Source organism: Xyrauchen texanus, chromosome 4 (assembly GCF_025860055.1).
Source record: "Xyrauchen texanus isolate HMW12.3.18 chromosome 4, RBS_HiC_50CHRs, whole genome shotgun sequence".
Lineage (NCBI taxonomy): Eukaryota > Metazoa > Chordata > Actinopteri > Cypriniformes > Catostomidae > Xyrauchen > Xyrauchen texanus.
In genome coordinates, this window is record NC_068279.1 from 32,321,982 (window position 1) to 32,348,656 (window position 26,675).

Below are 26,675 nucleotides of genomic sequence, written 5' to 3' on the forward strand. Positions count from 1 at the left end.
TATTCCATCTTTTCTTCATGCCAATAGTGTTTAACACTGCTTAACACGTGGTGCATTATTGCATTAAGGGCCGTTAACAGGTGTTGTGCTCGTGATGGAGCATTAGTGGAGGGCTCTTGGAGCGAGAGAAAACAATGACACGCTCCTCGCTCCAGGCAAAATCATACCGCTCCACCGCTTCCACTCTTCCACGCTCTGCTCACATACTCTGGTCTACACTGACTGCAAAACTTCTGTGCAACATGACACAATTGCAGCCAATCAGAATGTATTTTATGTTTAATGTACAGTTATGAGGAGCGGGATTTGGGAGCAATGAGGTTTCTCATTAGGTGTGGCTACCCAGTGCAACACCGCAGATATAGAAGCCAATTTATTGTCAAAATGTCATGCTTGATGTTATTGCTTCTCACTATAATTGTGACTGGTTATGTTTTGTTTGTTTTTTTGGTTTAACACAGTAAGATGCATGACTGCTGATTGCAGTGAAATGTAATATTGTAACTTGAAGCCATGAAGTCGTCAGATGACTTATCCAAACTAATACCATCACACATTCATTGACATTGACAACAGTCATGTGGTGTTTTGCATGAGCTTTCTTTATACCATCCGTTTATTTGCTTTGAGATGTGTGATAAGCCTGAGCTAAAAGTCTGTATAAATTATCTAAAGTTTACAACCGACTTTCTTGCTCTTCTATATAAATTGGGTAATACTTTACAATAAGGGTCTATTTGCTAACATTGGTTAACAACATTAGTTAACATTAACTAACAATGAACAATACTTACTAAGCATTTTTTAATCTTAGTTAATGTTAATTAAAACATATGGTATACTGATACATTTTTTAAATCAAAAGTTGTATTAGTTAACATTAGTTAATGCACTATGAACTGACATTGAACAATTGTAGTTTCCTTCACTAACATTAACTAAGATTAATAAATGCTGTAGAAAATATATTGTTAATTGTTTGTTCATGATACCAAATGCATTAACTAATGTTAACGAATGGAACCTTATTGTAAAGTGTTACCATCGTTTGTAATAAATCTGTCATATTGCCATCCAATTTTTAACCTCCAATATCTATTATTAATATTATATGTATTACTTTTGTATTATAACCTTAAAATATGCACCCACCGAGCACTTTATTATGAACACTATGGTCCTAATAAAGTGCCCAATGTGGTCTTCTGCTGTTGTAGCCCATCCGCCTCAAGGTTTGACATGCATTCTGAGATGCTATTTTGCTCACTACAATTGTACAGAGAGTTACCGTAGCCTTTCTATCAGATCAAACCAGTCTGGCCATTCTCTGTCGACCTCTCTCATCAACAAGGCATTTCCGTCCACAGAACTGCTGCTCACTGGATGTTTTTTTGGTTTTTGGCACCATTCCAAGTGAAGTCTAGAGACTGTTGTGCATGAAAATCCCAGGAGATCAGCAGTTACAGAAATACTCAAACTGCCCATCTGGCACCAACAATCATGCCACAGTTGAAATAAAATTGAAAAATCTCCATTCCGATGGTTGATGTGAATATGAACTGCTCCTGACCCGTATCTGGATGATTTTATGTATTGCAGTGCTGCCACATGATTGGCTGATTAGATAATCGCATGAATTAGTAGGTGTACCTAATAAAGTGCTCGGTGAGTGTACTTAACCGTAAAATGTTACTTTTAAGAGACAAAATGCTGCGTACAATGATATTACTATTAAATACTATCACTATATGACATTACCACCCCAATATGTTATTTCTGAGGAATAGATTTCTAGAGGGAGAAATATAATTGGTAAGGAGATAGATGTATAGATAAATATTTTGTCTTTGACTCATTTAAATTTACAAACAAGGACAGAAATCTAAAGATCACATAAAATCATAAAGGAGTATCGCAGTCTATGAGTTACTGCCTAACATCGTTTTCGTCAGAAGCCTTTGGCTGTTTTTTGCCTAGTGTGTGTAATGTGTGTTAGAGCGTGTATTGATTGTATTTGGATACACTCGTCCATCTATCTTGTTTTTTTTTTTTTGTTTTTTTTTTCAAAATACTCCTTCACTAAGTAAAGGAATGCAGCTCATCCTGCATGGCTGCACACATAGACCTTCTCTTCCTATTCCCATCAGCCAGCCTATTTCTACCAGCCAGTCATTTTCCCCTCCAGCCATGTTTTTAAGTGTTCAGACCAGTGTGTCAGAACTGTCAGATGCTGTTTGGAGGTGATTGGGTCACATGACAGACTAACCCGCGGTAAAGTGAAGGCGCTGTCTGCGCTCCGCCCTTTGTTTGAATTATTCAATAGGATTACGACTTCACGCTGTGGATTTGCTGATAAGACTCGCTGTAGTACTACTGAGCGTAAAAGGATTTGTTCAAACTGTGACTGTCAAAAGAGGCTTGCTGTTGTTTTTCCTCTCCAAGCTTGTTGTCTAATATCCTTAATACTGTCTTGTGGGTTAAGTTGTGTCACCCTAGCCAATTGCTGATAATTGTCAGATTTATTTATATTTATCATCATATGAACTTTATCTTCATTAAAAGTTTGATTTTTATTTTATTTTTAAATGCTTCAGTATTTCTTCACGTTAAGCTGGGATAGGGGAAAGTAATCCATATATAGATTGACTTCCAAAATAATGTATTCACATTGCTCTGCACCTGTTGCCCTGTGGTGTGTTTGAAACATTGCTATGTTTGTTGATGTGAACATTTCAACTCCTTGCTCAACCACTGGGGTGAGTTTGGGGGGGACTACATGTCATAATACTTTGGGTCAAATGTAAGATGGCCTCAAACCTTTCAAACTGAAATATGTAAAATGTGCACTTGTAGAATGTGTTTAAGTTTACAACGTTTCATTTCTCAACAGGACGAGGAAGACTCATTTGTGATGAAGGCTATTATCCACGCAATCAACGACGAAAATGTTCCAGGCCTGAAACACCTGCTTGGCTCCCTGACCAGTTATGATATCAACCAACCTAACAAGGTGAGTTAGACAAAGCAATAGACAGAGAGACTTACAGAGATGTGATACAGGCAAGGTAAAAGCCAGAAAGTGTGACAGCTGAGCTTATAAACTTGGTGTCTTAGGAACTAATAAGGTGTCCTGAATGACATTCCTAGTGACTGGTGACTTGGACTCAGTCCAGGTGAGAAGTAGCCACGCTGAGCTCGATTGAGCTGATAAGTGTTTCAATGTCACTGTTGATCCATAACGTCTGAATGCACTAGTATGCATTGTCGTTTTCAGCACCTGACACTGATATGTGAAGTGTGTCTAAGAGTCTTCGGGCTGTCTACAATGCAAAATAATGTATTTTTTTTTTTTTTTTTCCTAAATATCCTTAATACAATATAAATTTACTTTAGAAGTGAAATATCACAAGAATTTAGTTGAACGGTTTTCCCAAAAATGAAAATTCTGCCATCATTTACTCACACTCCTGTTATTCCAAATCCGTATGACTTTATTTTTGATGCGGAACGCAACTGGAAAATGTTTAATTAATATCCCTGTCTGGCTATTCAATGCCAGTTGACTAACAGTGACTAATTTCAAAGCTTAAAAAACTATCCAAAAATATTCTAAAAAGTAGTTCATAGTCATACATCATATTCTAAGTCTTCATAAGACTTCTGAAAGTGTACATTGCATGCTCATGAACGCTATGAGAGAGGCTTATTCACAGTATCTTGCATGATCACACGAGAAATTGCTTTTAATGCTGTTTTTCCATTTGTGTAATAATTTTTCCATTTATACATAAGAAAGAAAGTCATAAAGATTTGAAATGGCATAAGGGTGAGTAAATTTTTATTACGACATAAGAGAAAACATCTTAATTGCAATTAATTTTTCTTACCCCATGGGCACATATATATACATATATAATATTAATTTTTTTTTTTTTTTTTCACATAAATCTTAACCATTTTTGTTTGGTTTTACTTAAACAAGAAACTACTATTTCTCAGTGGGGTTTAAACACAACTTAATTTAAGATACCTTCTCTGACAACAATTCTTAATATCATATATAATGTTGCTTATCATGTAAATCTTGTAAGGATGTTTTGATATTTCTGCTTGAAATCAAGACAAAAATACAGATCAAGAAAAAGATTAAAGTTGCAGCCACAATTAAAGTTTTGAATATAAAAAAGAAGGCTTGTGTGTTAATTACCAGTATCGTACTAATCAATTTGGAGTGTGCGTGTGCGGTGTGCGTGTGTGTGTGTGTTGATTTGAGAGACAGGAAAAGTGATTGTGCTTGTGTAGAAGGAGTGAACACAGCCATGGTTGATGGAACTGTAATCTGCTCACTAATGTGCAGAGAAAAAACACGCTTTTAATTGCATTGCTCAGAGCTGTCCAGTGCTATCTGTTTGTGTATACACAATATGAATCATTCCCATGACTCATGTATTTATTCATTCAACAGGATTTATCATCATCCTGGAGAAATTATTTTAAGTCTTTCAGCCCCAAGTATTTTTACCAACCACTGGTATCACTCTTCCCCAATTAAAACTGCTGTGCAAACAATGAGAAATTAATCGGCTGTTTTATATCGGCCTGTTCACAATTACACTAAATTATAGGCTTAATTACAACTGCTTTCCAAAGCTACAAGGAGCTATTAATGCATTTTTATATTGAATGCAATGATTGTGTGTCTTTCTGTTTGTTTGTGTCTGTGTGAATACTTCAGCATGGAACGCCTCCACTCCTGATTGCTGCAGGCTGTGGAAACGTCCAGATCATTGATGTGCTAATGAAAAAAGGGGCGGATATTCAAGTACTTGATAAGGTGTAGTATTCCATTCTCTGAAATTATTTATGTAAAACAAATTAAAACATTGTTTTCTCTTCAAAATGTCCTATTGCCAGATATGGAACAGTATTTCATTGTCTTTCAGTTCATTTTTCGTCTTTCAGTTAAATTGCTAATTTAATTATATAAAATGTTTCCCATTAAGATGATTGTGTCTTCAAGTCACAATGTGTTTAAGGTAGATTATTTTATTTATTTATTTTTGTTAGTGCTTTTTATTTTGTATCAAATAATAGCTACATTGACCTAACATAGTAAAGAGGAGACATCCATGGTCTTGTCTGGTTATGGTCTTGCTATTTTAAATGCCACGATTAAACTACAGAAGACTTTATTAAATATGCAGAAGGGCAAGTGCACAGTAAAATGAAGGGCTTTAAAGCCTTAAATTATGGACAAGCTATCAAATTTCCTCATGTGTAAAATCTGTTCAATTCTATTGCTGTCAAATATTACAAAAAAATAAATAATTTTTAAAAATAAAGAATATTAAGAAAAAGAAGATATGACTACAATCATTAAAAGCATGATAAAATGAAAACAATATATGTTAAGGATAAGAAACAAATATTTTTATTAGAAGTTAACTCCCAAATCAGTAAAGTTGTCTACTCATGGATATAATCAGAATATTCAGACAAGCCCCATAGAAAATAAGGTGTTAGTAATGTTATTTTGACATCCTGTAGGACTAAGAAGCTGAATTCAAAAGGTTTCATATGCTAAGATGATAAATAAATAGCTATTATATCCTATATAATCATAAAATCAAAGGAAGTCATTGTTAACTATTAAGTAGTTTTAAGTGTATAATCAGCCAATTTCACTCATGTGAATGACTGTGTATATTAGCTAACCATTAAATAGTAGTTTTAAATGTAAATGGGACATGAAAATCATTAGAGATAATATGCAAATCAGCTGTAAATCCACAACTATGTAACCTTTAGTAAAACACACAGTTCTCTTCCTCAGACTGGAGCCAACGCTATCTACTACGGCGCCCGACATGGCCACGTGGAGACCTTGAGATTCTTGCATGAAAAGAAGTGCCCTCTGGACATCCAAGATAAGGTGTCTCTCTCTCTCTCTCTCTCTCTCTCTCTCTCTCTCTCTCTCTCTCTCTCTCTCTCTCTCTCTCTCTCTCTCTCTCTCTCTCTCTCTCAACAATCACAACCCCAGGGAAAGGACAGATTTGATTCTTCAAAGGCTTTCCCTGTCTGAAACCTTTTCTCCAGAAAACCTTTCCTGTCGAGTTCACACGCCTCTCTACTTCCAATTGGTAATTTGCAGTTGCTATGGTTACTCACTGGCCTGAGATTTGCCATCATATGAAATAATTGTTGACTGTTTGTTGACTGCCTCACTAGTCAGTGAAGTGTGCTCAGTCAAGCGAAATTGCTGGGTAAAGTGTTGAGTTGGTCAGGAGTGCCATACAGAATCACACTTTGAGTGTTCGCAACCTCATTATGGGTGTAAATTGAGTTCTTGAAATGGTCTTCACAGGCTGAACTGCTGCTAGGAGGAGCATGTTACCGATCAAAGGTTATTGTGGTAAGATATAGAGCACCCGAGAAGGATATAGCAGCAGACAAAACTCCAAAAAGTGCTCCAAACCGCCAGCAAAGAATACAAATAAAACAACATACAAGTATTTCATGGATACTTACAATAAAGAAAACTGGATGTGGGTGGCTTTGTTACAGATGTAAGAAAATAAATCAAAACCTACAAAAATACCAAGAAATACAAATATGCACCAAATATATAGGATATTCTAGGATGTTATTTTCAGAGCAAAATAAAAGCATAGTAGACAACATGTTCAATGTAAAAGGTCTTTGCAATGTTGCTCTCTTTAGATAATTGGTGACCAATTTTGTCAGGTTCAAATGGACATTGCATTTTTTGCTATCTGTTCAGATCATCAAAGTTTAATCATGTTAATTAAATGCTTGCTCAACATGGAAATATGGGGAGGCATCTGCATGTAATGCATAATGTGAGTAACATTTTATATTCTGTTCTAGTCTGGAGAAACTGCTCTGCATGTGGCAGCTCGCTATGGTAACGTGGATGTTGTCCAATATCTTTGCAGCATCCATGCCAACCCTGACCTACTAGACCGGGTATGTATCTCACACACACACTCCCCCATTGATCTACGCCACAGTGACCAGCTTTTGTGTGAGCCGTTTTTTTGTAAGTTAATGTAAAGGAATAGTTCACCCAAAAATGAAAATTCTCTCATCATTTACTCACCCTCATCCCATATCAGATGTGCATGACTTTCTTTCTACAGTAGAACACAAAGATATTTAGAAGAATATCACAACTCTGTAGGTCCATACAATGCAAATGGATGGTGGTCAGTGCTTTAAAGCTCCAAAAAGCACAGACATATGATCACTTTGTGTGAGAAACAGATCAATATTAAGTCATTTTCACTATAATAGTTTTTTCCAGCTGCTCTCTAATTTGCATCTATGAGCGGAATCAGTTCACAAAGCCTCTTTGCGGTGTGAGCACGTTAGCATGTTTACTTGAGTACTGATGCAGCACAACTGGAAGTGCAGCTCGATTTGTTTTCAAGAGAACGCTGTTGGCAAGCTTCATTGGTTTTGCTTTCATGTTATCATGCCAGCACGCTTACAGCAGTCATGAGGCTGCATGAACTGGGTTCTCATATGAACGTGCATTGGAGAGCGATCGGAAATAAACTATTATGGTCATATGGATTATGTTTTACTATGACTGTCTGTAATTTTTGGAGCTTTAAAGTGCTGATTACCATCCATATACATTGTGTAGACCTACAGAGCTGAGATATTCTTCTAAAAATCTTAGTTTTTTGTTCTGCTGAAATAAGAAAGTCATACACCTCTAGGATGGCATGAGGGTGAGAAAATAATGAGAGATTTAAAAATTTTGGGTGAATTATCCCTTTAATTAACTGTGTCCGACTTCGCATACTGTCAGAGGATGTACTGCATTTGATGAAGAATGCACTTAACAGCTGTTAATAAAGTACGTCCTTTAGGTATGCAGGTGAGTAGTATGGATACATTCCCAGATATACTTCAGCAGGGAATGTGGGCATTGTCCCATGACCTGAATATATGAAGCAGTAACAACAATCACAAAAATACATTCTTTATAAAACAAATAAATAAAAAAAAAGCCTAAAGTGAGGAGGCACTTACAATGGAAGTGAATAGGGGCCAAACTCTTAATTGTAAAATACCTACTGTTTCAAAAGTATAACCACAAGACATAAGCAATATGCATGTGTGACGAGGAGGAGGGCATGGCCGGGCCGTGATAATGCATGGCTGATGCTGAATCAGCTGATCAGTTGGAGAGTGAGTTAAAGGGGAGCTGGAGGCGAGAGAGAGAGAGAGAGAGAGAGAGAGAGAGAGAGAGAGAGATGCATGCAGCCGTGTTACATGTGTGTCTGTGTTTGTTTGTTTGTTTATTTGTTGTTAGTTTTAGTTGAGTTTCTTATTAAACTTTGTTTACTGTTCAGCCGATTCCCGCCTCCTCCTTGCCCATTCTTTATCTGTTACATGACAGAAATGATCTTAAAACGACGTAAAACACATAGACGTGCACACACACACACAGCAGCCACGTGTCTCTCTCTCTCTCTCTCTCTCTCTCTCTCGAACTGGCGCCTCCGGCTCCCCTTTATCTTGCTCTCCCGCTGATCAGCTGATTCAGCGGCAGTTGTTCAATGCCCAGGCCACGCCCTCCTCCTCATCACAGCGTGTTAACATGAATTTAGTGTGATAAATTATGTCCAATTATATAACTTTGTTGCCATATAAAGCTGTAAAAACCCTAAAATGAACATAAAAATTACGTTTTAAACAAGTTTACAGCTCAAATAATATACAAGGTTCAACAGAAGAATTAATTTGTGCTGTTATAAACCTCAATTATTGCTTTTTAAAAGAAAAGATGCGATGTGCCAAAAAATATTTTTGTCATAATCAACATTATGCCACAAATGCTGTCGATTGAGCTAAACTCGTATTTAACCCGGAATTTTCCATTTAAACATCATCTTTTAAATAAGTACTTCTTGGATTCACAAATAATGTCCTTTATTTTGCAATTTTCAAATTGCAAGAAACAAAAAAAAAATTACCAGGGAAATTTCTTAACCTTAGATACTTTTGTTATCAGTGGAATATGTGAACATAATAAATTGATTTGCAAGTGCTGACATGAGAACAGCACAGCCAGTGGCTGAAAACTAATCATGATCCTTCCTCACTTCATTTCTCCACCTCTATCAGATCTCAGCAGTAACTTTGATAAGCACACCGTCCCATTCCTTTTAGAAAAATTACTTACTGAGGCATCCAGTGATTCATAGACTGTACAGCAATTTAATGTGAACTTGAAGCAGCATTTCAGAGAACTGCAATTGATAATTGTGTGAGTGCATGCTTGTGTGCACTCACAGTTAAATAATTAGATCAATAATAAATAGCTTACATAACAAAATAATTATGCGCTATTAAAGACTCATTTTAAAGTTGTTGCTTTTGCCATTATAAACGTATTAGTTTACCGTCCCGCTTTTATAATAAACTCCCATTTATTATAAATAATCTCCTGCTTCATTAAAGAAAACAAATATTTAGGTACTCTCCCAGGAGGCAGGCACAATTATAACTTTTATATTTAACATTGTTTCATTAATTGGAGGTGTCAGGTTTGCAAGTTAACTAATATCAGTTTAGCAAGGGAAATCATCTTGACTGACTTATGTTGTTGTTTTTAACTCTGTGCTCTCAAGGTTATTTTTGAGCTTTTGTTCAGAATTTCAAAGACTGTTTTCATATCTCTACAGGAGCAGGAGACACCTTTGCACTGTGCAGCCTGGCACGGATACTCTGCTGTGGCCCGAGTTCTGTGCAAGGCTGGCTGTGATGTCAACGCCCGGAACCGTGAGGGTGAGAGCCCATTGCTCACAGCATCTGCCCGCGGTTTCAAGGACATTGTGGAGTGTCTGCTTGAGCACGGGGCAGACATGGACTCCATTAATAAAGTAAATGCTGACACTTAAATTGCTATGTTGTAAAATATTGATCATTTATACAGTATGTGGGGCAATGGTATGGTCTGTTATTGTTCATAAAGATCAGCAAGTAGATCATTGAGATTGTAAAGTAACCTGCTGTTGGTTACAAACCTTACTGAATATGATTTCATCCTGTGAAAATATGTCATTTTTGCACCACTAACACCAAATGGAATTGCAAAAAAAAAAAAGACTTCAAACAGGTTCTTGTCAAAATTATTGGTTTTGTGTGTTTGCATGTATATTTCAGGATGGTCACATTGCTCTACATCTGGCAGTGAGGAGGTGTCAGATTGAAGTGGTAAAGTGTCTGCTGAGCCATCAGTGCTATGTGGACCACCAGGATCGCCACGGTAACACGCCACTTCACATCGCTTGCAAGGATGGAAACTTGCCTGTGGTCATGCAAATCTGTTCTGCTAAAGCCAATCTAGATATCACTAACAAAGTAAGGATGAGTAACACCTTTTTAATTAGTATTTATATAGCCCTTTAATGTGTGTTTTGATTGAAGTGGGAATCACAACGTAACCGGGGATATGGTTGTGATTCAAACCTATGATATATTGCGATATTTCACTCAATGTTTCACTCTCATTCGTCGTCTTTGGATTTAAGAGATCTGTTTCCAAATCACCAAATGCCTAGTTGAATTCATATAAATGGGCCAATTACAAAACAAGGCCAGTTTATTTCCTAATATCTATGTACAATGCAAAGCCATAAGCAAAGAAGACCATAATGGCTCCTTATTCCTGAGGTCAGGTCAAAGTAGCTTGTCTTTCTATAAATTAATTGTAGTATTTATGAATACAACAATAGCCTAAACACTTTAAAAACATAATTTATTACGACACAGTTTCAATACACAAAAGTATAATAGATTTCACCTAATAGGTTAGCATAGTTTATATCATACTAGCATTTTTGTCAAAAAACCTCAGTTAATGTTGCTACTGTAAAATCTTGATCAATTTAAGTAAGGGAGAGTGATTAAGTATAAAGATCAATCTGGAAAAGATAAAAAATGTCCTATCACCATAATATTAATGTGGAAAAATGTAAATAATAATATCAATATTTGCCGTGCAAATATCGATACAATATCACTAGGAAAAATATCACAATACTTTAACATATAGATATTTATACCCACCTAAAATTTTTATCCAATCTACATAGGATTATGTTGACATAAATGTTGATTATTCGAGTATGAATAGGGATACTACACACAAAAATGGAAATTCTGTCATTATTTACTCACTCTTATGTGTTCCAGACCTGGCAGAATGTTCTTCCCCTACTTTTTTTTTTTTTTAATACAATGAAAGTGAATGGTAACTGAGACTAACATTCTGCCTAACATATCATTTTGTGTTCCACAGAAGGAAAAAAATCTTTCATGTTTGGAACAACATGGAGCTGAGGAATTAATAACACAATTTTTATTTTGGGGTGAAATATCCCTTTAAACATCCCACTAGAGAAAACACTTGCTAGCATTGCCAATCTAGATTTGTCTTCCATTCCTTCCTTAATTTCTTAAAATTTTAAATGGTATTTCCATTAGAGCTGGCAGAAGATTTGTGTTCTTATACATTAACTGAGGGACAATACAGCCAAGTACGCATTTATACAGCAGCTTTAACCAAATGCATTGCCATGTGAACCAAAGTCTCTGTATGCACAGGTAAAATTCACTGACTATAAATGTGAAGTCGGATGTGAGATGAATTTGTCTTCCATAAACAAACAGGCCTGGTTTCATTTAGAAAAGAATTAAGAATTAGCTTTCCTACTTTCTGTTTCCCATTTGTCCATGATTGGTTCAATGTGGAAGGTGTATAGCTGTTTTATCATAATTTAGTATTGATGAAAAACACCGTGTTTATTTCTTGACATGGAGAAACGGAGCATCTGAAATGTCATATGGTTTACAGTGGTGGAATAAATATATTAGGACCATGATTACATCGCAGGAAACAAACTTAATTTACTGCATGTTCATTCAAATCTAGCAAATTTCCCCATCTAACAATTTTCGGTTCCCTGAATGTTCCCAGAACAGAGCTTTATGGTACGTTTCTGGGTTTCAAGGAAATAGTGTGTTTGTTTTCGGTTGTACACAATGATTCCCCTACGTTCGCTTAACCTCTTAATTTCTAGATCATTTCTGCAACCCTGCTGCAACCTCGATAAACATGCAAGCCATTGGTAAATTCATTATTTATTATAATGAGTTATAATTATTATATAATCATTCTTATCAGCCACAACACATTTTGGACGACTGATATATCCTCTCTGCAACCCTTCTGTACTTTAACACTGAAAACTGTGCCTTCTTTTTCAGTTTCCTAAAAACTTAGAACTGTATATAATAAATATAAACATATAAACATTCAATAACCATTCAATTAACCTTACCCACGCTAAACTTACACATCATATTCTTTTCGATTTTATGAGTTAAATCTGTATCAAATCCATAACATTTAGCCTATAGTTAACCTCACATTTAGAAGTAATTCTTTATTGAGGAAAGCAATAGAATGTCTGTCAGTGAGTCTCTCCCCAAATGGACGTTAATTTTCATTTGCGCAAGAGCATGAATATTTGTGGCTGACTGAAGTGAGTGCAGATCAAATGCGCATTCAGATATAGTATAGCTATCAGAAAGCGACTTGGATAATTAGATAATAAGATAATATATTAAGGTAGGAAGTTTGTGTATATTCTTGAATGTTTTTCTCATCTGTTCATTATAATTTATATGATAGCTTACTTCACAAATTGAATTCATTGTTTTCTGTCAACCTCAAATATGAAGATAATATAATGATTAAAAAAAAGAAAAATGTGAATGAAACATAAATCCTAAAAATTACCATTAGAGGATATTCTGCATAGGTGCTTTTAAGGTTGCCACAGAAAAACCTGCCTGCAATATTCTGGGAAAGTTTGTTTAAGGTTTTAAAAATATTGCCTATAGAGAATTGGTTCCCAAACATTTACCAAACGGGAACCATATGCTAACATTAGGGGAAAGTTCTGTTCACCTTTGGCTTACTTGCTGTGGTTTTATAAGACACTATTTTATAGTAAAGCTGCTGTTTGTTTGTGAAAAGTAGGCCTATTACACAAATAAATTATTGAAAAAACAATTGTTACATATTATAAACATATTAACTGCTAAATTAATCATTGATTATAAGTTATGACTTTGGACTTTACGGTGAAGAAAATATAGAAATTGGACCTCTTACAATGTTAATTGAAACCACTGTCCTATTTTAACTTGATTAATTAGGCCTAATGAATCATAATTATACATATACAGTATATATACTGGGTGTGCGTGTGAGCGTGCATATATACACACACACACACATTTTGGTCTGCCACCCTAAAAATTTTACTGTTCCCCTCTGGCCACCCCATTAAAAAAATCCTGGAGGTGCCACTGCTTGAATAAATGTACATTTCGTATACAAGTGTATTTCTTCACTTGTTCATTCTTCTGCCAGTGCATTATAGACAGAATATACTTATATTCAAGATATACAGTATTATCTGAAAGCAAGTCTAAATATTGTATATGTTACTTCCCAGGTAAATGTATCTCATTTGAAGGACTTTTTAAAAAACATTTAATATTATATTCAACATTCTCAGATTCCACATTTATTTTCTGTAGTAGAGCTCTTAAAGTAAATGAATGTTGTTTTAAAGGAGTTCTAGATATTTATATTGGGAATACAAACCAAAACAACAAATAAAAAACGTATTCATCTTTAACTCGCAATAAACAATCGCTCTCTTATTAATAAAGCTGTGTATTGCCGATTCCTTCACGATAAGATACCTGTGACACATATATTATGATTCGTCGTGAGCCATCATGTTTGGGATGTCATCTGGGATGAGCATCACGTGATAACGTCGACTAATCATTTCAGCCCTAATGTGTAATCGAATCATCAGCATTTTTGTTCAGTGACACGATATACACGCTTCAGCAATTTTCAACTTTTCTGTCATAATTGTTTTATTTTTTCCTTTGTTTTTAGTGACCATTTGTGTTGAATCATTCTGAGAAAGTGCTTGGAAATGTTTGTGTTTTATTTGTCTGTAGTTTGGAAGAACACCTCTCCATCTGGCAGCTAGTAATGGTGGTCTGGAGGTGGTGCGTCATCTCTGCGTCGCCGGAGCCAACACTGAGGCCCTCACTAATGTAAGTTCAACAGCACATCCACAGTTCCTTCTGGGTTTTGGTATAATGAAATCATGAGTGCTAATATGAGCTGTTGCAAGGCCTCATAGGTTCCAATTATAGTCATGATGTGACACTAGAAATCAATGTGTGTTATGTCCAAGCCATGGCCCAGTATGTAGTGCTTGTGCTTATGATATAACCAGGAATGCACTCACAGAGACACAAGTTTGAATCCATCCATTGTCATGTTCCAGTCCCATTCCCTCCTCCACATATCTGTCTACTCTGTATTGTCCTTTACTGTAAAGAGAAAAACCCTATAAAAAATATCCAGGGTTCCCATGTTCATGGAAACCTAAAAATATCAAGGAATTTTTAAATTGTATCTTCCAGGCGCCTCTCTCTCTCTCTCTCTCTCTGCTCTCTCTCTCTCTCTCTCTCTCTCTCTCTCTCTCTCTCTGTCTATTTTTCACTGTTCTAAAATATTTCATCAGCTAGTGCTCTTGTGTAGAGTAAAACATTCTCGCAAGCTATGGTAATGTTCAATTCAGTGAATCGTTCTTTTGAGTCAGTTCTTTTCAATTAATTAGTTGAAACCTAAATCAGCTGAAATTATTCATTACAAAATTTTACTTAATCAAAAGGATTTAAAAGAATCTGAATCCTATTATCACAAACAATTGGAAAGGTCATTGGTCAAAAAGGATGGGAACCGAATATGTACTGATTATTAGCTTTCAGGTAATATTGCTTCAAGACAGGTTTCGTACATGTATTAATATTTCTCTCATAATCATAATACTAAGCAACATACAGAAATCTCAAGATAAAGAAAAAATCGTAGAAAATACAATAAATAATGTATTTGTGGGGCAAATGGTAGGGAGAGAAAGAGGGGAATGGGATTAGTAACTCCCTCAAGTGTATGGATGGAGTGTGCACACTAACCACTTGGCTAAGGCTGAATATACAATGAATATACATAGAATAGACAAACAAGACAAACATACTGATAATTTTTGCATTGTGTCAGTGTAGGTGCAGGTGTCAGTTTGTGTTTGCATACATCCCGTGATCCATCTAAGATTAATTATTCAATCTACTGTGTGTGTTTGTGTTGTGTTGTGTTGTGGTGTTAGTGTGTGTGTGTGTGTGGAGTGCACCCATGTGCCTCAGTCTTATGTTTTTAGAGATTTGTGTTTCTTCTGCACACATCCATTCTTTGCTGTATGTCAGATGTTGCTTCTCCTCTAAGCTGTCATTCCAGAGAAAAACAATGGCTGCTCCAGAGTGAAGCTTCGTAATGAAAATGTGCCACCAGAGAATCATTGTTTCAATTTCTGAAAGCGCTGGTGAAGGATAACATGCCTCACCAAACCCCCAGCCAACTGGGCCTAAAACAATATTTGTTACTAATCAATAACCCCAACATCCCCTCAGCCGGTATCTCCCAACGACCCCCTGCTCACTCCCTCAACACAATCTTACAGCATGCCACCTAAGTGTTAATATTGTATAGCTGCTGATGCACAATGTATGTTGCAGGAATTTAAGAATCTATTATTCATTGCCAGTGCTGTATGTATGTGTCAGTGGCTTATAAAAAAAACAATGGCTTCCACAAATGGGACACCATAGATTAATGTGGGTTGTGTATGTATTTGTTTCTTCTGCATGTACTGCATGTCACTGAGAGGGACTCCACCTAGAATAAACTGCTCCGTTGATAGCAATGTTTATTTGCACATGCTTCCTGCGTTGTTTTAGCAGTCAGTTCACTAAATAAAGTGTGCAAATTAAGTAATGGCACAAACACTCCCAAAAATGTTGTGCTGAACACAATTTACTCTTGACTAAACGATTGTGTGTTTGGAATATGGCTAGCTATTACACTCTTTGCCACCATTTGATGAATTAACACTGTCATGGAAAATGTACACAAACACCTGTTTGTTATAACATTCCATTGACTGCCTGCTTTTCATTGGCAGTAATAGCACAACATTAATTGCAAAAAATGAAATGAGGCATGTTTGCACTGAAAGCAATGAAAATTATTGAAATGTGGCACAATAATATTTCAGCATATTTTGGACCTGCTTAAACTATTTTGGCAGCTGCCTTGTGAATTAGATGCATGGATTTAGATGCAGAAATGCTAAAGTTTTGTAACCCTTTAATAGTTTGATAGTTTGTGCTAGTGTTTATGATTTGTTATTTTTTGTCTCTCTTAATCGACTACCATACAGTGAATTTTTCAAGTCCCTTTCCAAGATAATGCTGACAGTCCGTGGTCTCAATGTGTCAAACAAAAACTAGATTCTGTTCCCGCAGGATGCTGCATTCAGTCTTGAGATGTTCAGGAGACTTTAAGCTTTTGGGAGACAACAAGAAATCAATAAATGAATAAAAGCGCATCCTAAAGGGGACACATGGTGGGAGCCGGAGACGAGTACAAAAAGAGTCTGCAAGAGAGAAAATAAAATAAAAAAATGGGCTGTTTTGTACAGCAGAATTTGTAGTCATATCTCATATACTAATTGTCAGGAAAGTTCAGTGTTTAATCAAGCCACATAAGATAAGAGTAATTACAGTGCAGCGAAGCTCTCCCATTACTATCCTTTTCATCTGTGCTTTAACACCTCGGCTGTGTTCACCACATCCTCTTTCGCTTTCATTTGCGTGCATGTACGTGTGTGGAGGGGGGTGTCGGGTCGCTTTCAGAGGAAGGCTGGTTAATTTGTCCCCATTGGTTTGAGGAAGAACACAGCTGTTTCTGGTGGTGTGGTTTAGAAGTGCTTGTGGCCCCAGGTGATGGGTGTGAAATTGCGTATGTGTATCTCAAGCCGTTAAATCATTAATGGTTTTAATCTGAGGGCTGAGACTGTGGTGGGTTTTGGGTAAACAGATTTTTCTTTCAGATAACCGACAGTGCCCTGAGGTTAGTTTTCAGAGCACCATTGACTCGAGGTCTTTCTTCTAAGACTATGTGTGTATGTTTTTACAGTAGTTTTACATAAGGCCTTTTGTTTTGTGGTAATATACTTGCTTTCAGCATGGCCTCTCTCTGATAGTCATCCTCCCCTCCCAAGCTGGTCGTTCCTGATTTTGATTTCTCAACCACACATCTGCTTCCTTCAAGTCCACCTGGGAAGGTCCTACGTGCATTTAAGAGATTTTAAGCAATTTCTTTTAAATAAAAACAATTCTCATCACAAAGATTGGAGGCCTTTTAGCACTGGTACATCAACATGAAGAGCAAAGCATGTGCATTAGGTGTATAATTAATTTTATATGTATTGAGCTACCACAGAGAATTAAGAAAATCGCGCTTGGTTGCGCAAGCTTTTCACCTCATAAACCTGCTTAATGAGTTGTATATTTTGGGTAAGCTTTATCTTATTCTTCATCAAAATTGCAAATGCAATTTTTTAATAAGAAATGCACCAATGATGAATATATACACAAATAATCTTTATAATTTACATATCACTCTTGGTGTATTTAAATATTTTTGCAAATAAAAGTGTAAAATATCACACATCATTATCGCAATCTGCCCTTTTCAGTGGACTCAGGGCCCATAGAGCCCCATTGAATCAGTACTTCAATCAGATTCTATGGCAGGTACCGGTATTACATTTCAGTGAAGCAAAAATCAATGATCAGACAAGAGGCTCTAAACACGTCATTTTGGGTTCCACCTGGACACATGCTTCATGAGGATGACTTGCATTGGAAAAAGCATGATTGCTTTTTGGACAATAAGTTGGACAAAACATGTTGTCTCATCTAGAAGCCTGGCTTTTCTATATGTATATATAATAGGTTGAGCTTTTAAATGGGCAGAGCTTTGCAAAAAAAAGGACAATATTTGAAACAGCGATCTATGTGATTGACAGTATAATGTAAAAGCACCGCTGTTGAGCACAGTGTTCTGCGGCTCTAAGATATGCGCAGTTATATGTAATCTGATGGATTTGTTTTAGCTTTCAAAATCCTATATTTTACCTATTGCCATTTTTAATTGTTGCTAAACCAGTTTCGAGCTTAGTAAATTATTTTCACTATTAGTAGTTTGAGTTGCTGGGAGCAACCAAAAATGCAGTGCAAACACCAAAAACAATAGCCTGTGCTTCCCCAATTTTGAAAACCTACAGCTGCCTCTGTTTAACTCACAGTTAAACTTATTGTGATCAGTAAAGAGCAACAGGGTTCCAAAAGTAAAAATCCCATTCATTTTCTCCATATGGAAATTGTTTTTTAGTGATTTGATGTTTCAAACTGCTTTCATAGTTGTATATACCTGAATATTTAGCAATAAACTTAAATATACATTGCTTTATGCTTATAATCAATGACTATGTCAATGTTTTTCTGTTGTATGATTACATCATTTCAAGTGCAACTATCTCATAAATGTGATCATTCTGACATGACTTGAAGGTAGCATTACATGTAATTTATTTCAACCTTAATGATCACTGTACCTGCTGTTTGTCTCCAACATCTTTTCTAACATAATGTGATTCACGCTGTTGAGTTGTAAGGTGATATGCTCTCTCTCGTCTTTTTCTTTCTCACTTTCCCTTGTTAGCTTCTCACATTCCCTTCACACCCCTAGCCTCAAAACTCAAAACTCTCTCTCTCTCTCTCTCCATCTCTCCCTGTATCTCTATCACTCTCTCTATCTATGAGAGCATTATTGTGGAAGGATGGACAGGTAATACTGAGCAGATCAAAAGCTGGGGACTTTATTATCTAGCTTTGCTCATTCATCTGTGTCAGTGGATGCCCGATGGGCCCTGCATTCCCTGTAATGTTCTGTAGCTGCAGTTTATCAATCACTGTCATTCTCTCTCTCTCTCTCCTGCAGGATGGAAAGACAGCAGAAGATCTGGCGAATACTGAACAGCAGGAACATGTAGCAGTGCTGCTGGCCAAACTGAAAAAGGTGAGAGTCTTCCTTTATTATTCATCTCAATGAAACTCAGGAGACATTCATTAGCATTACATGATTTATTTGTGAAGGCTTACACCTGCAAGAGATGTAAGTTTTATTGCCATATACAACACTCATTGATGGGACAGTTTACCCAAAAATGAAAATTCACTTTTCACCCTGTTGTCATTTACTCACCCTCATGTTGTTCCAAACTCACATGATTTGCACTCTTACATGGAACACAAACAGATATGTTAGTTTGGATTTTTTTCACTGCTCTTTTCCATACAATGAAAGTGAATAGTGACCAGATGTCATCATGGTTAAATAGTCTATATGGCTTTCAAAAGTCAGTTCATATTTTTTAATGAAGATTTTTTTGGAATATTTGTTTTGGTCCATACAATACAAGTGAAGAGGTGCCAAAATGTTTAAGCTCCAAAAATCACATAAAAAAGTATGAAGAAAAGAGCAGAATGCAGAAAAGTAATCTGTCAGGCTCCAGTGGTTAAATCAATGTCTTCAGAAGCTATATGATAGGTGTGGGTGATAAACAGATCACTTTTACATTCTTCTTCTTGTTTTTTTTGGAGATTCACATTCTTCATGCATACTGCCCCTACTAGGCAGGTAGAATAATTTCAAGCAAAATCGACTTCAACATTGCTCTGTTTTTAACCCACACCTATCATATCACTTTTGAAGATATAGATTAAAACACTGGAGTCATATGGATTACCTCTATGATGCCTTTATGTGCTTTTTGGAGTGTCAACATTTTGGCACCCATTGACTTGCATTGTATGGACCTACAGAGCTGAAATGTTCTTCTAAAAATCGTAATTTGTATTCTGCAGAAGAAAGAAAGTCATAGATATATCAGGGGTGGCATGAGGGTGAGTAAATGATGAGAGAATTTTCATTTTTGGGTAAACTATTCCGTTAATGCCTCAGTTTATCACAGAATAAAGCTAATCTAATTTAATCTTCATTCTACACCAGTTTCTTTTGTGTTTTGGTCATTTTAATGTCTCAATGGCTTAGATTTGATCTACTAATATGGTTTATGGTTTATTTATTAACCACATATTTCATGTTTAATATTAGGAACAGGCATACATCAGCTTGTTATTTGCTAATGTCACATAAGTGGTTATGCTCAGTTAGCAGACTTCACATGAATACTAGCTATAAATTACACTCATTAGGATTCCCTACACATTCTCAGTTATATTACCATTGGTCTGTGTATCACACACACACAATGTGTTAATTTGCCCTTTGTGGTTATTACAGGACAACTATAAGGCCATTTACATCCAGCAGCTGCGGCCTACACAGACCCTCCAACATCGCATTAAACTCAAGCTTTTCGGCCATTCAGGATCCGGAAAGAGCACACTGGTGGAGTCTTTAAAGTGTGGGATCTTGCGGAGTTTCTTCAGGAGAAGGCGAACCAGACTGACTAACCCTGTCCGACACCCAGCCTCACCTGTCACCTCCAAACCGTCAGGTAAGGGGATGATTTTTGTCTCTGCATTCAAAAAAAGTGCTTGAAATTCTGCTTGCCAACTTCAATAGGGATTTTGTTTTTACCCATTATTAAATTAACACACACACATCATCTTGTGCTATACTTGGAAGGGTAGAATCATATCATTGTAATGCATTGCCTACAAAGCTAGGTATTTGCTCAGAAATGCTGCCGGAGCCAAATTGAGGTAGTAGTGTCAAATAGAGAAATGTTCAGTGGAAGGCGTTGATTGTGCAAGACATTGACTAATACATTTGCAGAATATCCCTCCAAAAATTGGAGTCATAATGTTTATTAGTGAGTCTGTGGTTTTCTCTGGAATTTTTGTTTTTCCAGCTTAACTATTTTAATTATACATTGTCATTCTCACATATACTTTTTACACATCACACTTCAAGTTATGTTTCCTTCAAAAGTCTTAGCTGTTGCAGAAGAACGGATTGGGGTGTCCTCTAACATTTAAAGTCACAAGGCTGTATGTTACAGTAATTTAACCAGAGATAAGAGACATTATTGGGCACGATGCAAAGCTGATAAAACCTTACCAGTGATAATATCACTGATGCAAAGACTTGAGTGTCTTACAAATTTTATAAAATGCTTGGAACAGAAGAATGCTATAATTATTGGTAATTATCGCAATAAACATGTCTTTGACCAGTTTACACTTTAATATAGAATGCTTGGTCATAGGTGTCCAATTATAGTCATTTCATAACTGCTTCAAACATGGCTAGTCCAATCAGAATTTAGAATTTGATTGTTTTATAATTTTTATATCTATTTACTACTAATCAGTATTATTTTTTGTATTTTTTTTTATGGGGGGGTCAATGGCACATAGATGGTATTTCATGGATCACCCTTGTGGTATTTAAATGGTCAACCTTTCCATTACCAGCCCAGATCTTTAACCACCAGTCTACACCAGCCCTATTAAAAATATAGAGAAATGCTTAACGCATGCTACAGTATTTGTTTTGCTGAGCATTAAGGATGTTTTGGGGGGTTTTAGCTTAAAAAAAAAAAAAAAAACTTCTTTGAATGTTTTATATTACAAGAATACAGCAGAAAAAAAGGAACTTGTACTTAGTATTTCCTTTTTGTCAACATTGGGAGAGCTGGAATCAGGCCATAGGCAAAGAGCTCCCCCATCTGGTGGGTCACTGCAGATGATGAAATGTTTTTAATAACTGCATATTTCAATATAATTTTTATCAACCCTTAAATAGATTATGGACTTTTTTTAAATTATTTTCTTTGTATTTTATTATAACTGTTATTGTAATTATTTACATCAATCTTTCCCTATGTGTGGGTGTGTGTTGTTTGTGAAATGATGTGTGTGTGTGTGTGTGTGTGTGTGTGTGTGTGTGTGTGTGTGTGTGTGTGTGTGTGTGTAGTGTCTGTGAGCATCTCTAACCTGTACCCAGGCTGTGAGAATGTTAGTGTGCGTAGCCGCAGTATGATGTTTGAGCCCAGTTTGACTAAAGGAGTTCTGGAGGTTTTCAGTCCCGTACATAACTCTCTCTCCACGGCCGATGACACCGCCACCAAAGCCATCGACATCCAAAACACCAACGTCAATGGTGAAAGAGTCATTAATAATTTTTCAACTCTTTCAATGTACAATGCATTACATTAGGACCCTTACATGATTACATATGCCTCTTTCTAGTATAAATGTTTAGATAACATGTTAAATGATCAAATTAATTAAATTAATATTTAATGAATTAAATGCACTACCTGTCAAAAGTTTAGGCACACCTACTCATTCTTTTATTGTTACTTTTTTTCCAACTTTTTTAGTAATCGTAAAGTCATCCGAACAATGAAATAACACAAATGAAAGTTTGGGAATTTTCTAGTGACCAAAATTTTTTCATAAAAACTTCAAAAATCTTATATTTGAGCTTCCGTTTAAAAAAAAAATAAAAACATTTGTAAAGAAATTACTAAGGCACAAATCATAAATAATACAAATTACATTTATGATACAAATATTAAACATTTTAAGCATTTAACCATAAGCCTTTAGAATGTTTTTAAGATATTTAGATGCTTAAATTCAGTCAAGGGTGTGCAAACTTTTTAATGGCATTGTACATGGTTCGGAATAATGTACAGTCAGCTGGTCATTTCCACAAACAGAATAGAATCACATATTTCAAAGAGCCGTGTAAAAAAAATGCATTTAAAATACATTTACAGAATATACATATACAGAATATTTATAATGTTTGAATTTATGTTTTCAGGTGTAGGAGACTTCAGTATATGGGAGTTCTCTGGTAATCCAGTCTACTTCTGCTCATATGACTACTTTGCTGCAAATGACACTGCCGCAATTCACCTGGTGTCATTCAGTCTGGAGGAGCCGTACGAGACTCAACTGAACCAGGTCACGTTCTGGCTCAACTGCCTCAAGGCTCTCACACTACCCGAGGACAACATTGGTATGTGGGTGTGGTCTTATGAGACTACAGTGTGCATGGTAAAGATTTGTTTCCCTCTTTTTTCTCTGGAGGGCTTTCCATTATTATAATCACAAGGACATATAGAGGCTGTGAAGTCTGTGATAAAGAGGTCTTGGAAGACATTCTCTAGTAGTTTTTCTTGTGAAAAAGTAAATTAAAATATTCTTGCACGGTGATTATAACACGTCACCTTTATATTTATGCATTAAAAAATAGACTTTGGATTTTAAAGAATGTTATGAAATTGCACCTTTCACCTTTCCAGTTGTTTTTTTAACACTTAGTTTGTCAAGAAACATTATTATCTGACTGTATCAGCCTTTTATTCATCACTCTCTGTCTCCAAGTTTAGCCACAAATTGCAGTTTTCTTTTCCATACTGTCTGATTCAAATCAACATTTACTAACCACCCTTATGATAGTAAATTACATTATATTTACTACCATGGTCTTCTGGTAGTTCAGAATTACTATATAAATTGAGATTATGCAGTGAGACTCTAGATGTTAAATACAGTTTTAAATGTACATTGCGTACAAGATTATGAATTGAGATTAAGTCTGGCACTCTGTTGTGTCCTCAGCCTTTGGAGGGAAGATCAGGAATCCACTGTGTGTGGTGCTCGTGGCCACACATGCTGACATTGTGAATCTTCCCCGATCTTTTGGGGGAGAGTTCAGCTATGACAAAGAGAGATCTCTAATGAGGGAAGTTCGAAACAGGTGATCGCATTAATATAAACTGTCATTTTGAGTTCATTTTAACTGAATGGTTAAAGTGATTTGATGGATGAAACAATTAGACAAATTGGTCATCTTGTTAAAAGATATACTAAACTATAAATGGGGTTTGTTTCTTTTAAACTGATTACATTATAATCTCTCTCTGTCAGATTTGGGAATGATCTGCAGATCGCTGAGAAGCTCTTTGTCATGGATGCAGGAGCATCCAACTCCAAAGACATGAAGATGCTGAGAATCCTTCTGTTAGAGCTCCGAAACACCATTACCTCAGTAAGATCATTCTCTACTCTGCTGTATATCCCAGCTTATTCAAATTGTCAAAGTGAAGCCATCATATTAATAGTTACTACTTATGAAGTAACCCACTGTCATGAAAAACCTTATGAGACCTTTAATATTAGGGAATGCAAAGTGTTATTTTACAGGCTTGGAAATAATTCAATCTGGGGGGGGGGCTTGCAAGTTCTCTGACATTTCTGGGGGAATGGCCCTAGCCCTCACCCTCCGATCCAACAGGTCCCAGATGTGCTCTTTGAGATCCGGGCTCTTTGCTGGCCATGGCAGAACTCTGACATTCCTGTGTGCCAGGAAATCCCCCACACAGAACAAGCAGTATGGCTGTTAGCATTGCCATGCTGGAGGCTCATGTCAGGATGAGCCTGCAGGAAAGGTGCCACATGAGGGAGGAGGATGTCTTCCCTGTAACGCACAGCATTGAGATTGCCTGCAATGACAACAAGCTCAGATCTTTGATGCTGTGACACACCACCCCAGACCATGATGGACCCTCACCTCCAAATCGATCCCGCTGCAGAGTACAGGCCTCGGTGTAACGCTTATTCCTTCAACAATAAACACGAGTCAGACCATCACCCTAGTGAGACAAAACCTCGACTCGTCAGTGAAGAGCACTTTTTGCCAGTCCTGTCTGGACCAGCGAATGTGGGTTTGTGCCCATAGGCAACGTTGTTGCTGGTGATGTCTGGTAAGGTCCTGCCTTACAATAGGCCTACAAGCCCTCAGTTCAGCCTCTCTCAGCCTATTGCGGACAGTCCGAGCACTGATGGAGGGATTGTGCGTTCCTGGTGTAACTCGGGCAGTTGTTGTTGTCATCTTGTACCTGTCCCGCAGGTGTGATATTTGACTGTACCTATCCTGTGCAGGTGTTGTTACACGTGGTCTGCGAGGAAGATCAGCTGTCCTAGGCATCTCACAGTATGGACATTGCAATTTATTGCCCTGGCCACATCTGCAGTCATCATGCCTCCATGCAGCATGCCTAAGGCATGTTCACGCAGATGAGCAGGGACCCTGTGCATCTTTATTTTGGTGTTTTTCAGAGTCAATTGAAAGGTCTCTTTAGTGTCATAAGTTTTTATAACTGTCACCTTAATTGCCTACTGTTTTTAAGCTGTTAGTGTCTTAACGACCGTTCCACAGGTGCATGTTCAATCATTGTTTATGGTTCATTGATCAAGCATGGAAAACATTGTTTAAACCCTTTACAATAAAGATCTGTAAAGTTATTTGGATTTTTACAAAATTATCTTTAAAATACAGTGTCCAGAAAAGGAGTTTATATCCTTCAGAAAATGTAAAACTATATATTTTTTGTCTTTCACAGACCTGCAGGCCTATGACTCAGTTAGCAGAGAAACTGTTGTCCACTCTGCCCTCCTGGCGCAAATTGAATGGGCCAAACCAGCTAATGTCATGGCAGCAGTTTGTTGTGGATGTGCAGGAACAAATTAACCCTTTGGCCAGCGAAGACAATCTGAGGGAACTGGCTTTACAACTTCACAGCATGGGAGAGGTGTGTGAGTGGGCAGGACAGTGAATGTGTGAGAGTGTGTGTGTAAATGATGGCTGAGCAAATGATTAAATATGCATGTTTGAATTATGTGTGTATCGCTGTTTGTGTTAAGTGTGGTTGCTGTTGATTGTATTGTATTATTAATTAAAACAAATTTTTTGTGCACTCTGCATGTATTTTTGCACACACCCACACTAATAATTTCACATCCATTACCCCAAAGGCTCTCAGAATATATACACACACATTCACGGTGCTTACATGTGTTTTTGTGGATCCAAATGAGTTGGTGGGTGTTAATAAGAGAATAGGGGTGAATTAGGCATTATTATCAGTATTAGTCATCTGTGTTTTCAGTGTAGGAACAACACTCAATAAAATGGAAAGGTCATACTCTAAATTTTGATTGGACAAGCCATATTCAGAGTCATTATAAAATGACTATAAACAAACATGTGACTGCACATTCAATATTAATGTGCCAAGTTGATGCTTGACAACTGCAACCAGCCTACAGTTAGGATAGTGAACTATGTGGACCCTTTTCAGATTTCTGGTGTTGGAATGCAAAAGTAAACTATAGTGGGGTAAACTTCTATAGAGGTACATGAGCAAATATAATTTTTGAGTTTCCATTTTCCCCAACAGCATAAGATAAAATCCACTATTACATTTCTATGACTTAACAAAATAGAAAAAAAGAGATATTAAGAAAAGAGAAAGATGGCAAATTTACGATCATTCCTTCAGCAGCTGTACATTAATGCTTTTTTTTTTTCTTCATTAATGCTAGGGTAATATTACACATTATAATGTTATAAATGTATATTAAACATCGAAAAAACAAATATATAAAAAGTGGGCTAGATTTACATTGCTAAACTTTGGCAGAATGTGTCATCACAGTCTGTGAAAAGTTTCAATTATTTGACAGAAGAATAATTTATTCCAATAATTATTAATAATACATTTAATGTCTTTTATCATTGT

At 36.5% G+C, this 26,675-nt stretch overlaps 1 protein-coding gene across 4 annotated transcripts in view; it reads left to right on the forward strand.

The window, feature by feature from the left end:
• LOC127635863 (death-associated protein kinase 1-like) overlaps window positions 1–26,675 on the forward strand; it is a 120,700-nt gene that overhangs the window by 90,575 nt on the left and 3,450 nt on the right. For 3 of the 4 annotated variants that reach the window (XM_052116126.1, XM_052116116.1, XM_052116144.1), the window contains 14 exons: window positions 2,891–3,010; window positions 4,736–4,834; window positions 5,834–5,932; window positions 6,889–6,987; window positions 9,720–9,917; window positions 10,201–10,398; window positions 14,089–14,187; window positions 19,046–19,123; window positions 20,411–20,627; window positions 22,052–22,237; window positions 22,910–23,107; window positions 23,713–23,851; window positions 24,022–24,142; window positions 25,497–25,685. In XM_052116126.1, coding sequence (XP_051972086.1) covers window positions 2,891–3,010; window positions 4,736–4,834; window positions 5,834–5,932; window positions 6,889–6,987; window positions 9,720–9,917; window positions 10,201–10,398; window positions 14,089–14,187; window positions 19,046–19,123; window positions 20,411–20,627; window positions 22,052–22,237; window positions 22,910–23,107; window positions 23,713–23,851; window positions 24,022–24,142; window positions 25,497–25,685 — 2,040 coding nt within the window. The remainder of the gene's footprint in view (window positions 1–2,890; window positions 3,011–4,735; window positions 4,835–5,833; window positions 5,933–6,888; window positions 6,988–9,719; window positions 9,918–10,200; window positions 10,399–14,088; window positions 14,188–19,045; window positions 19,124–20,410; window positions 20,628–22,051; window positions 22,238–22,909; window positions 23,108–23,712; window positions 23,852–24,021; window positions 24,143–25,496; window positions 25,686–26,675) is intronic. The other variant, XM_052116135.1, reaches the window with a different exon arrangement.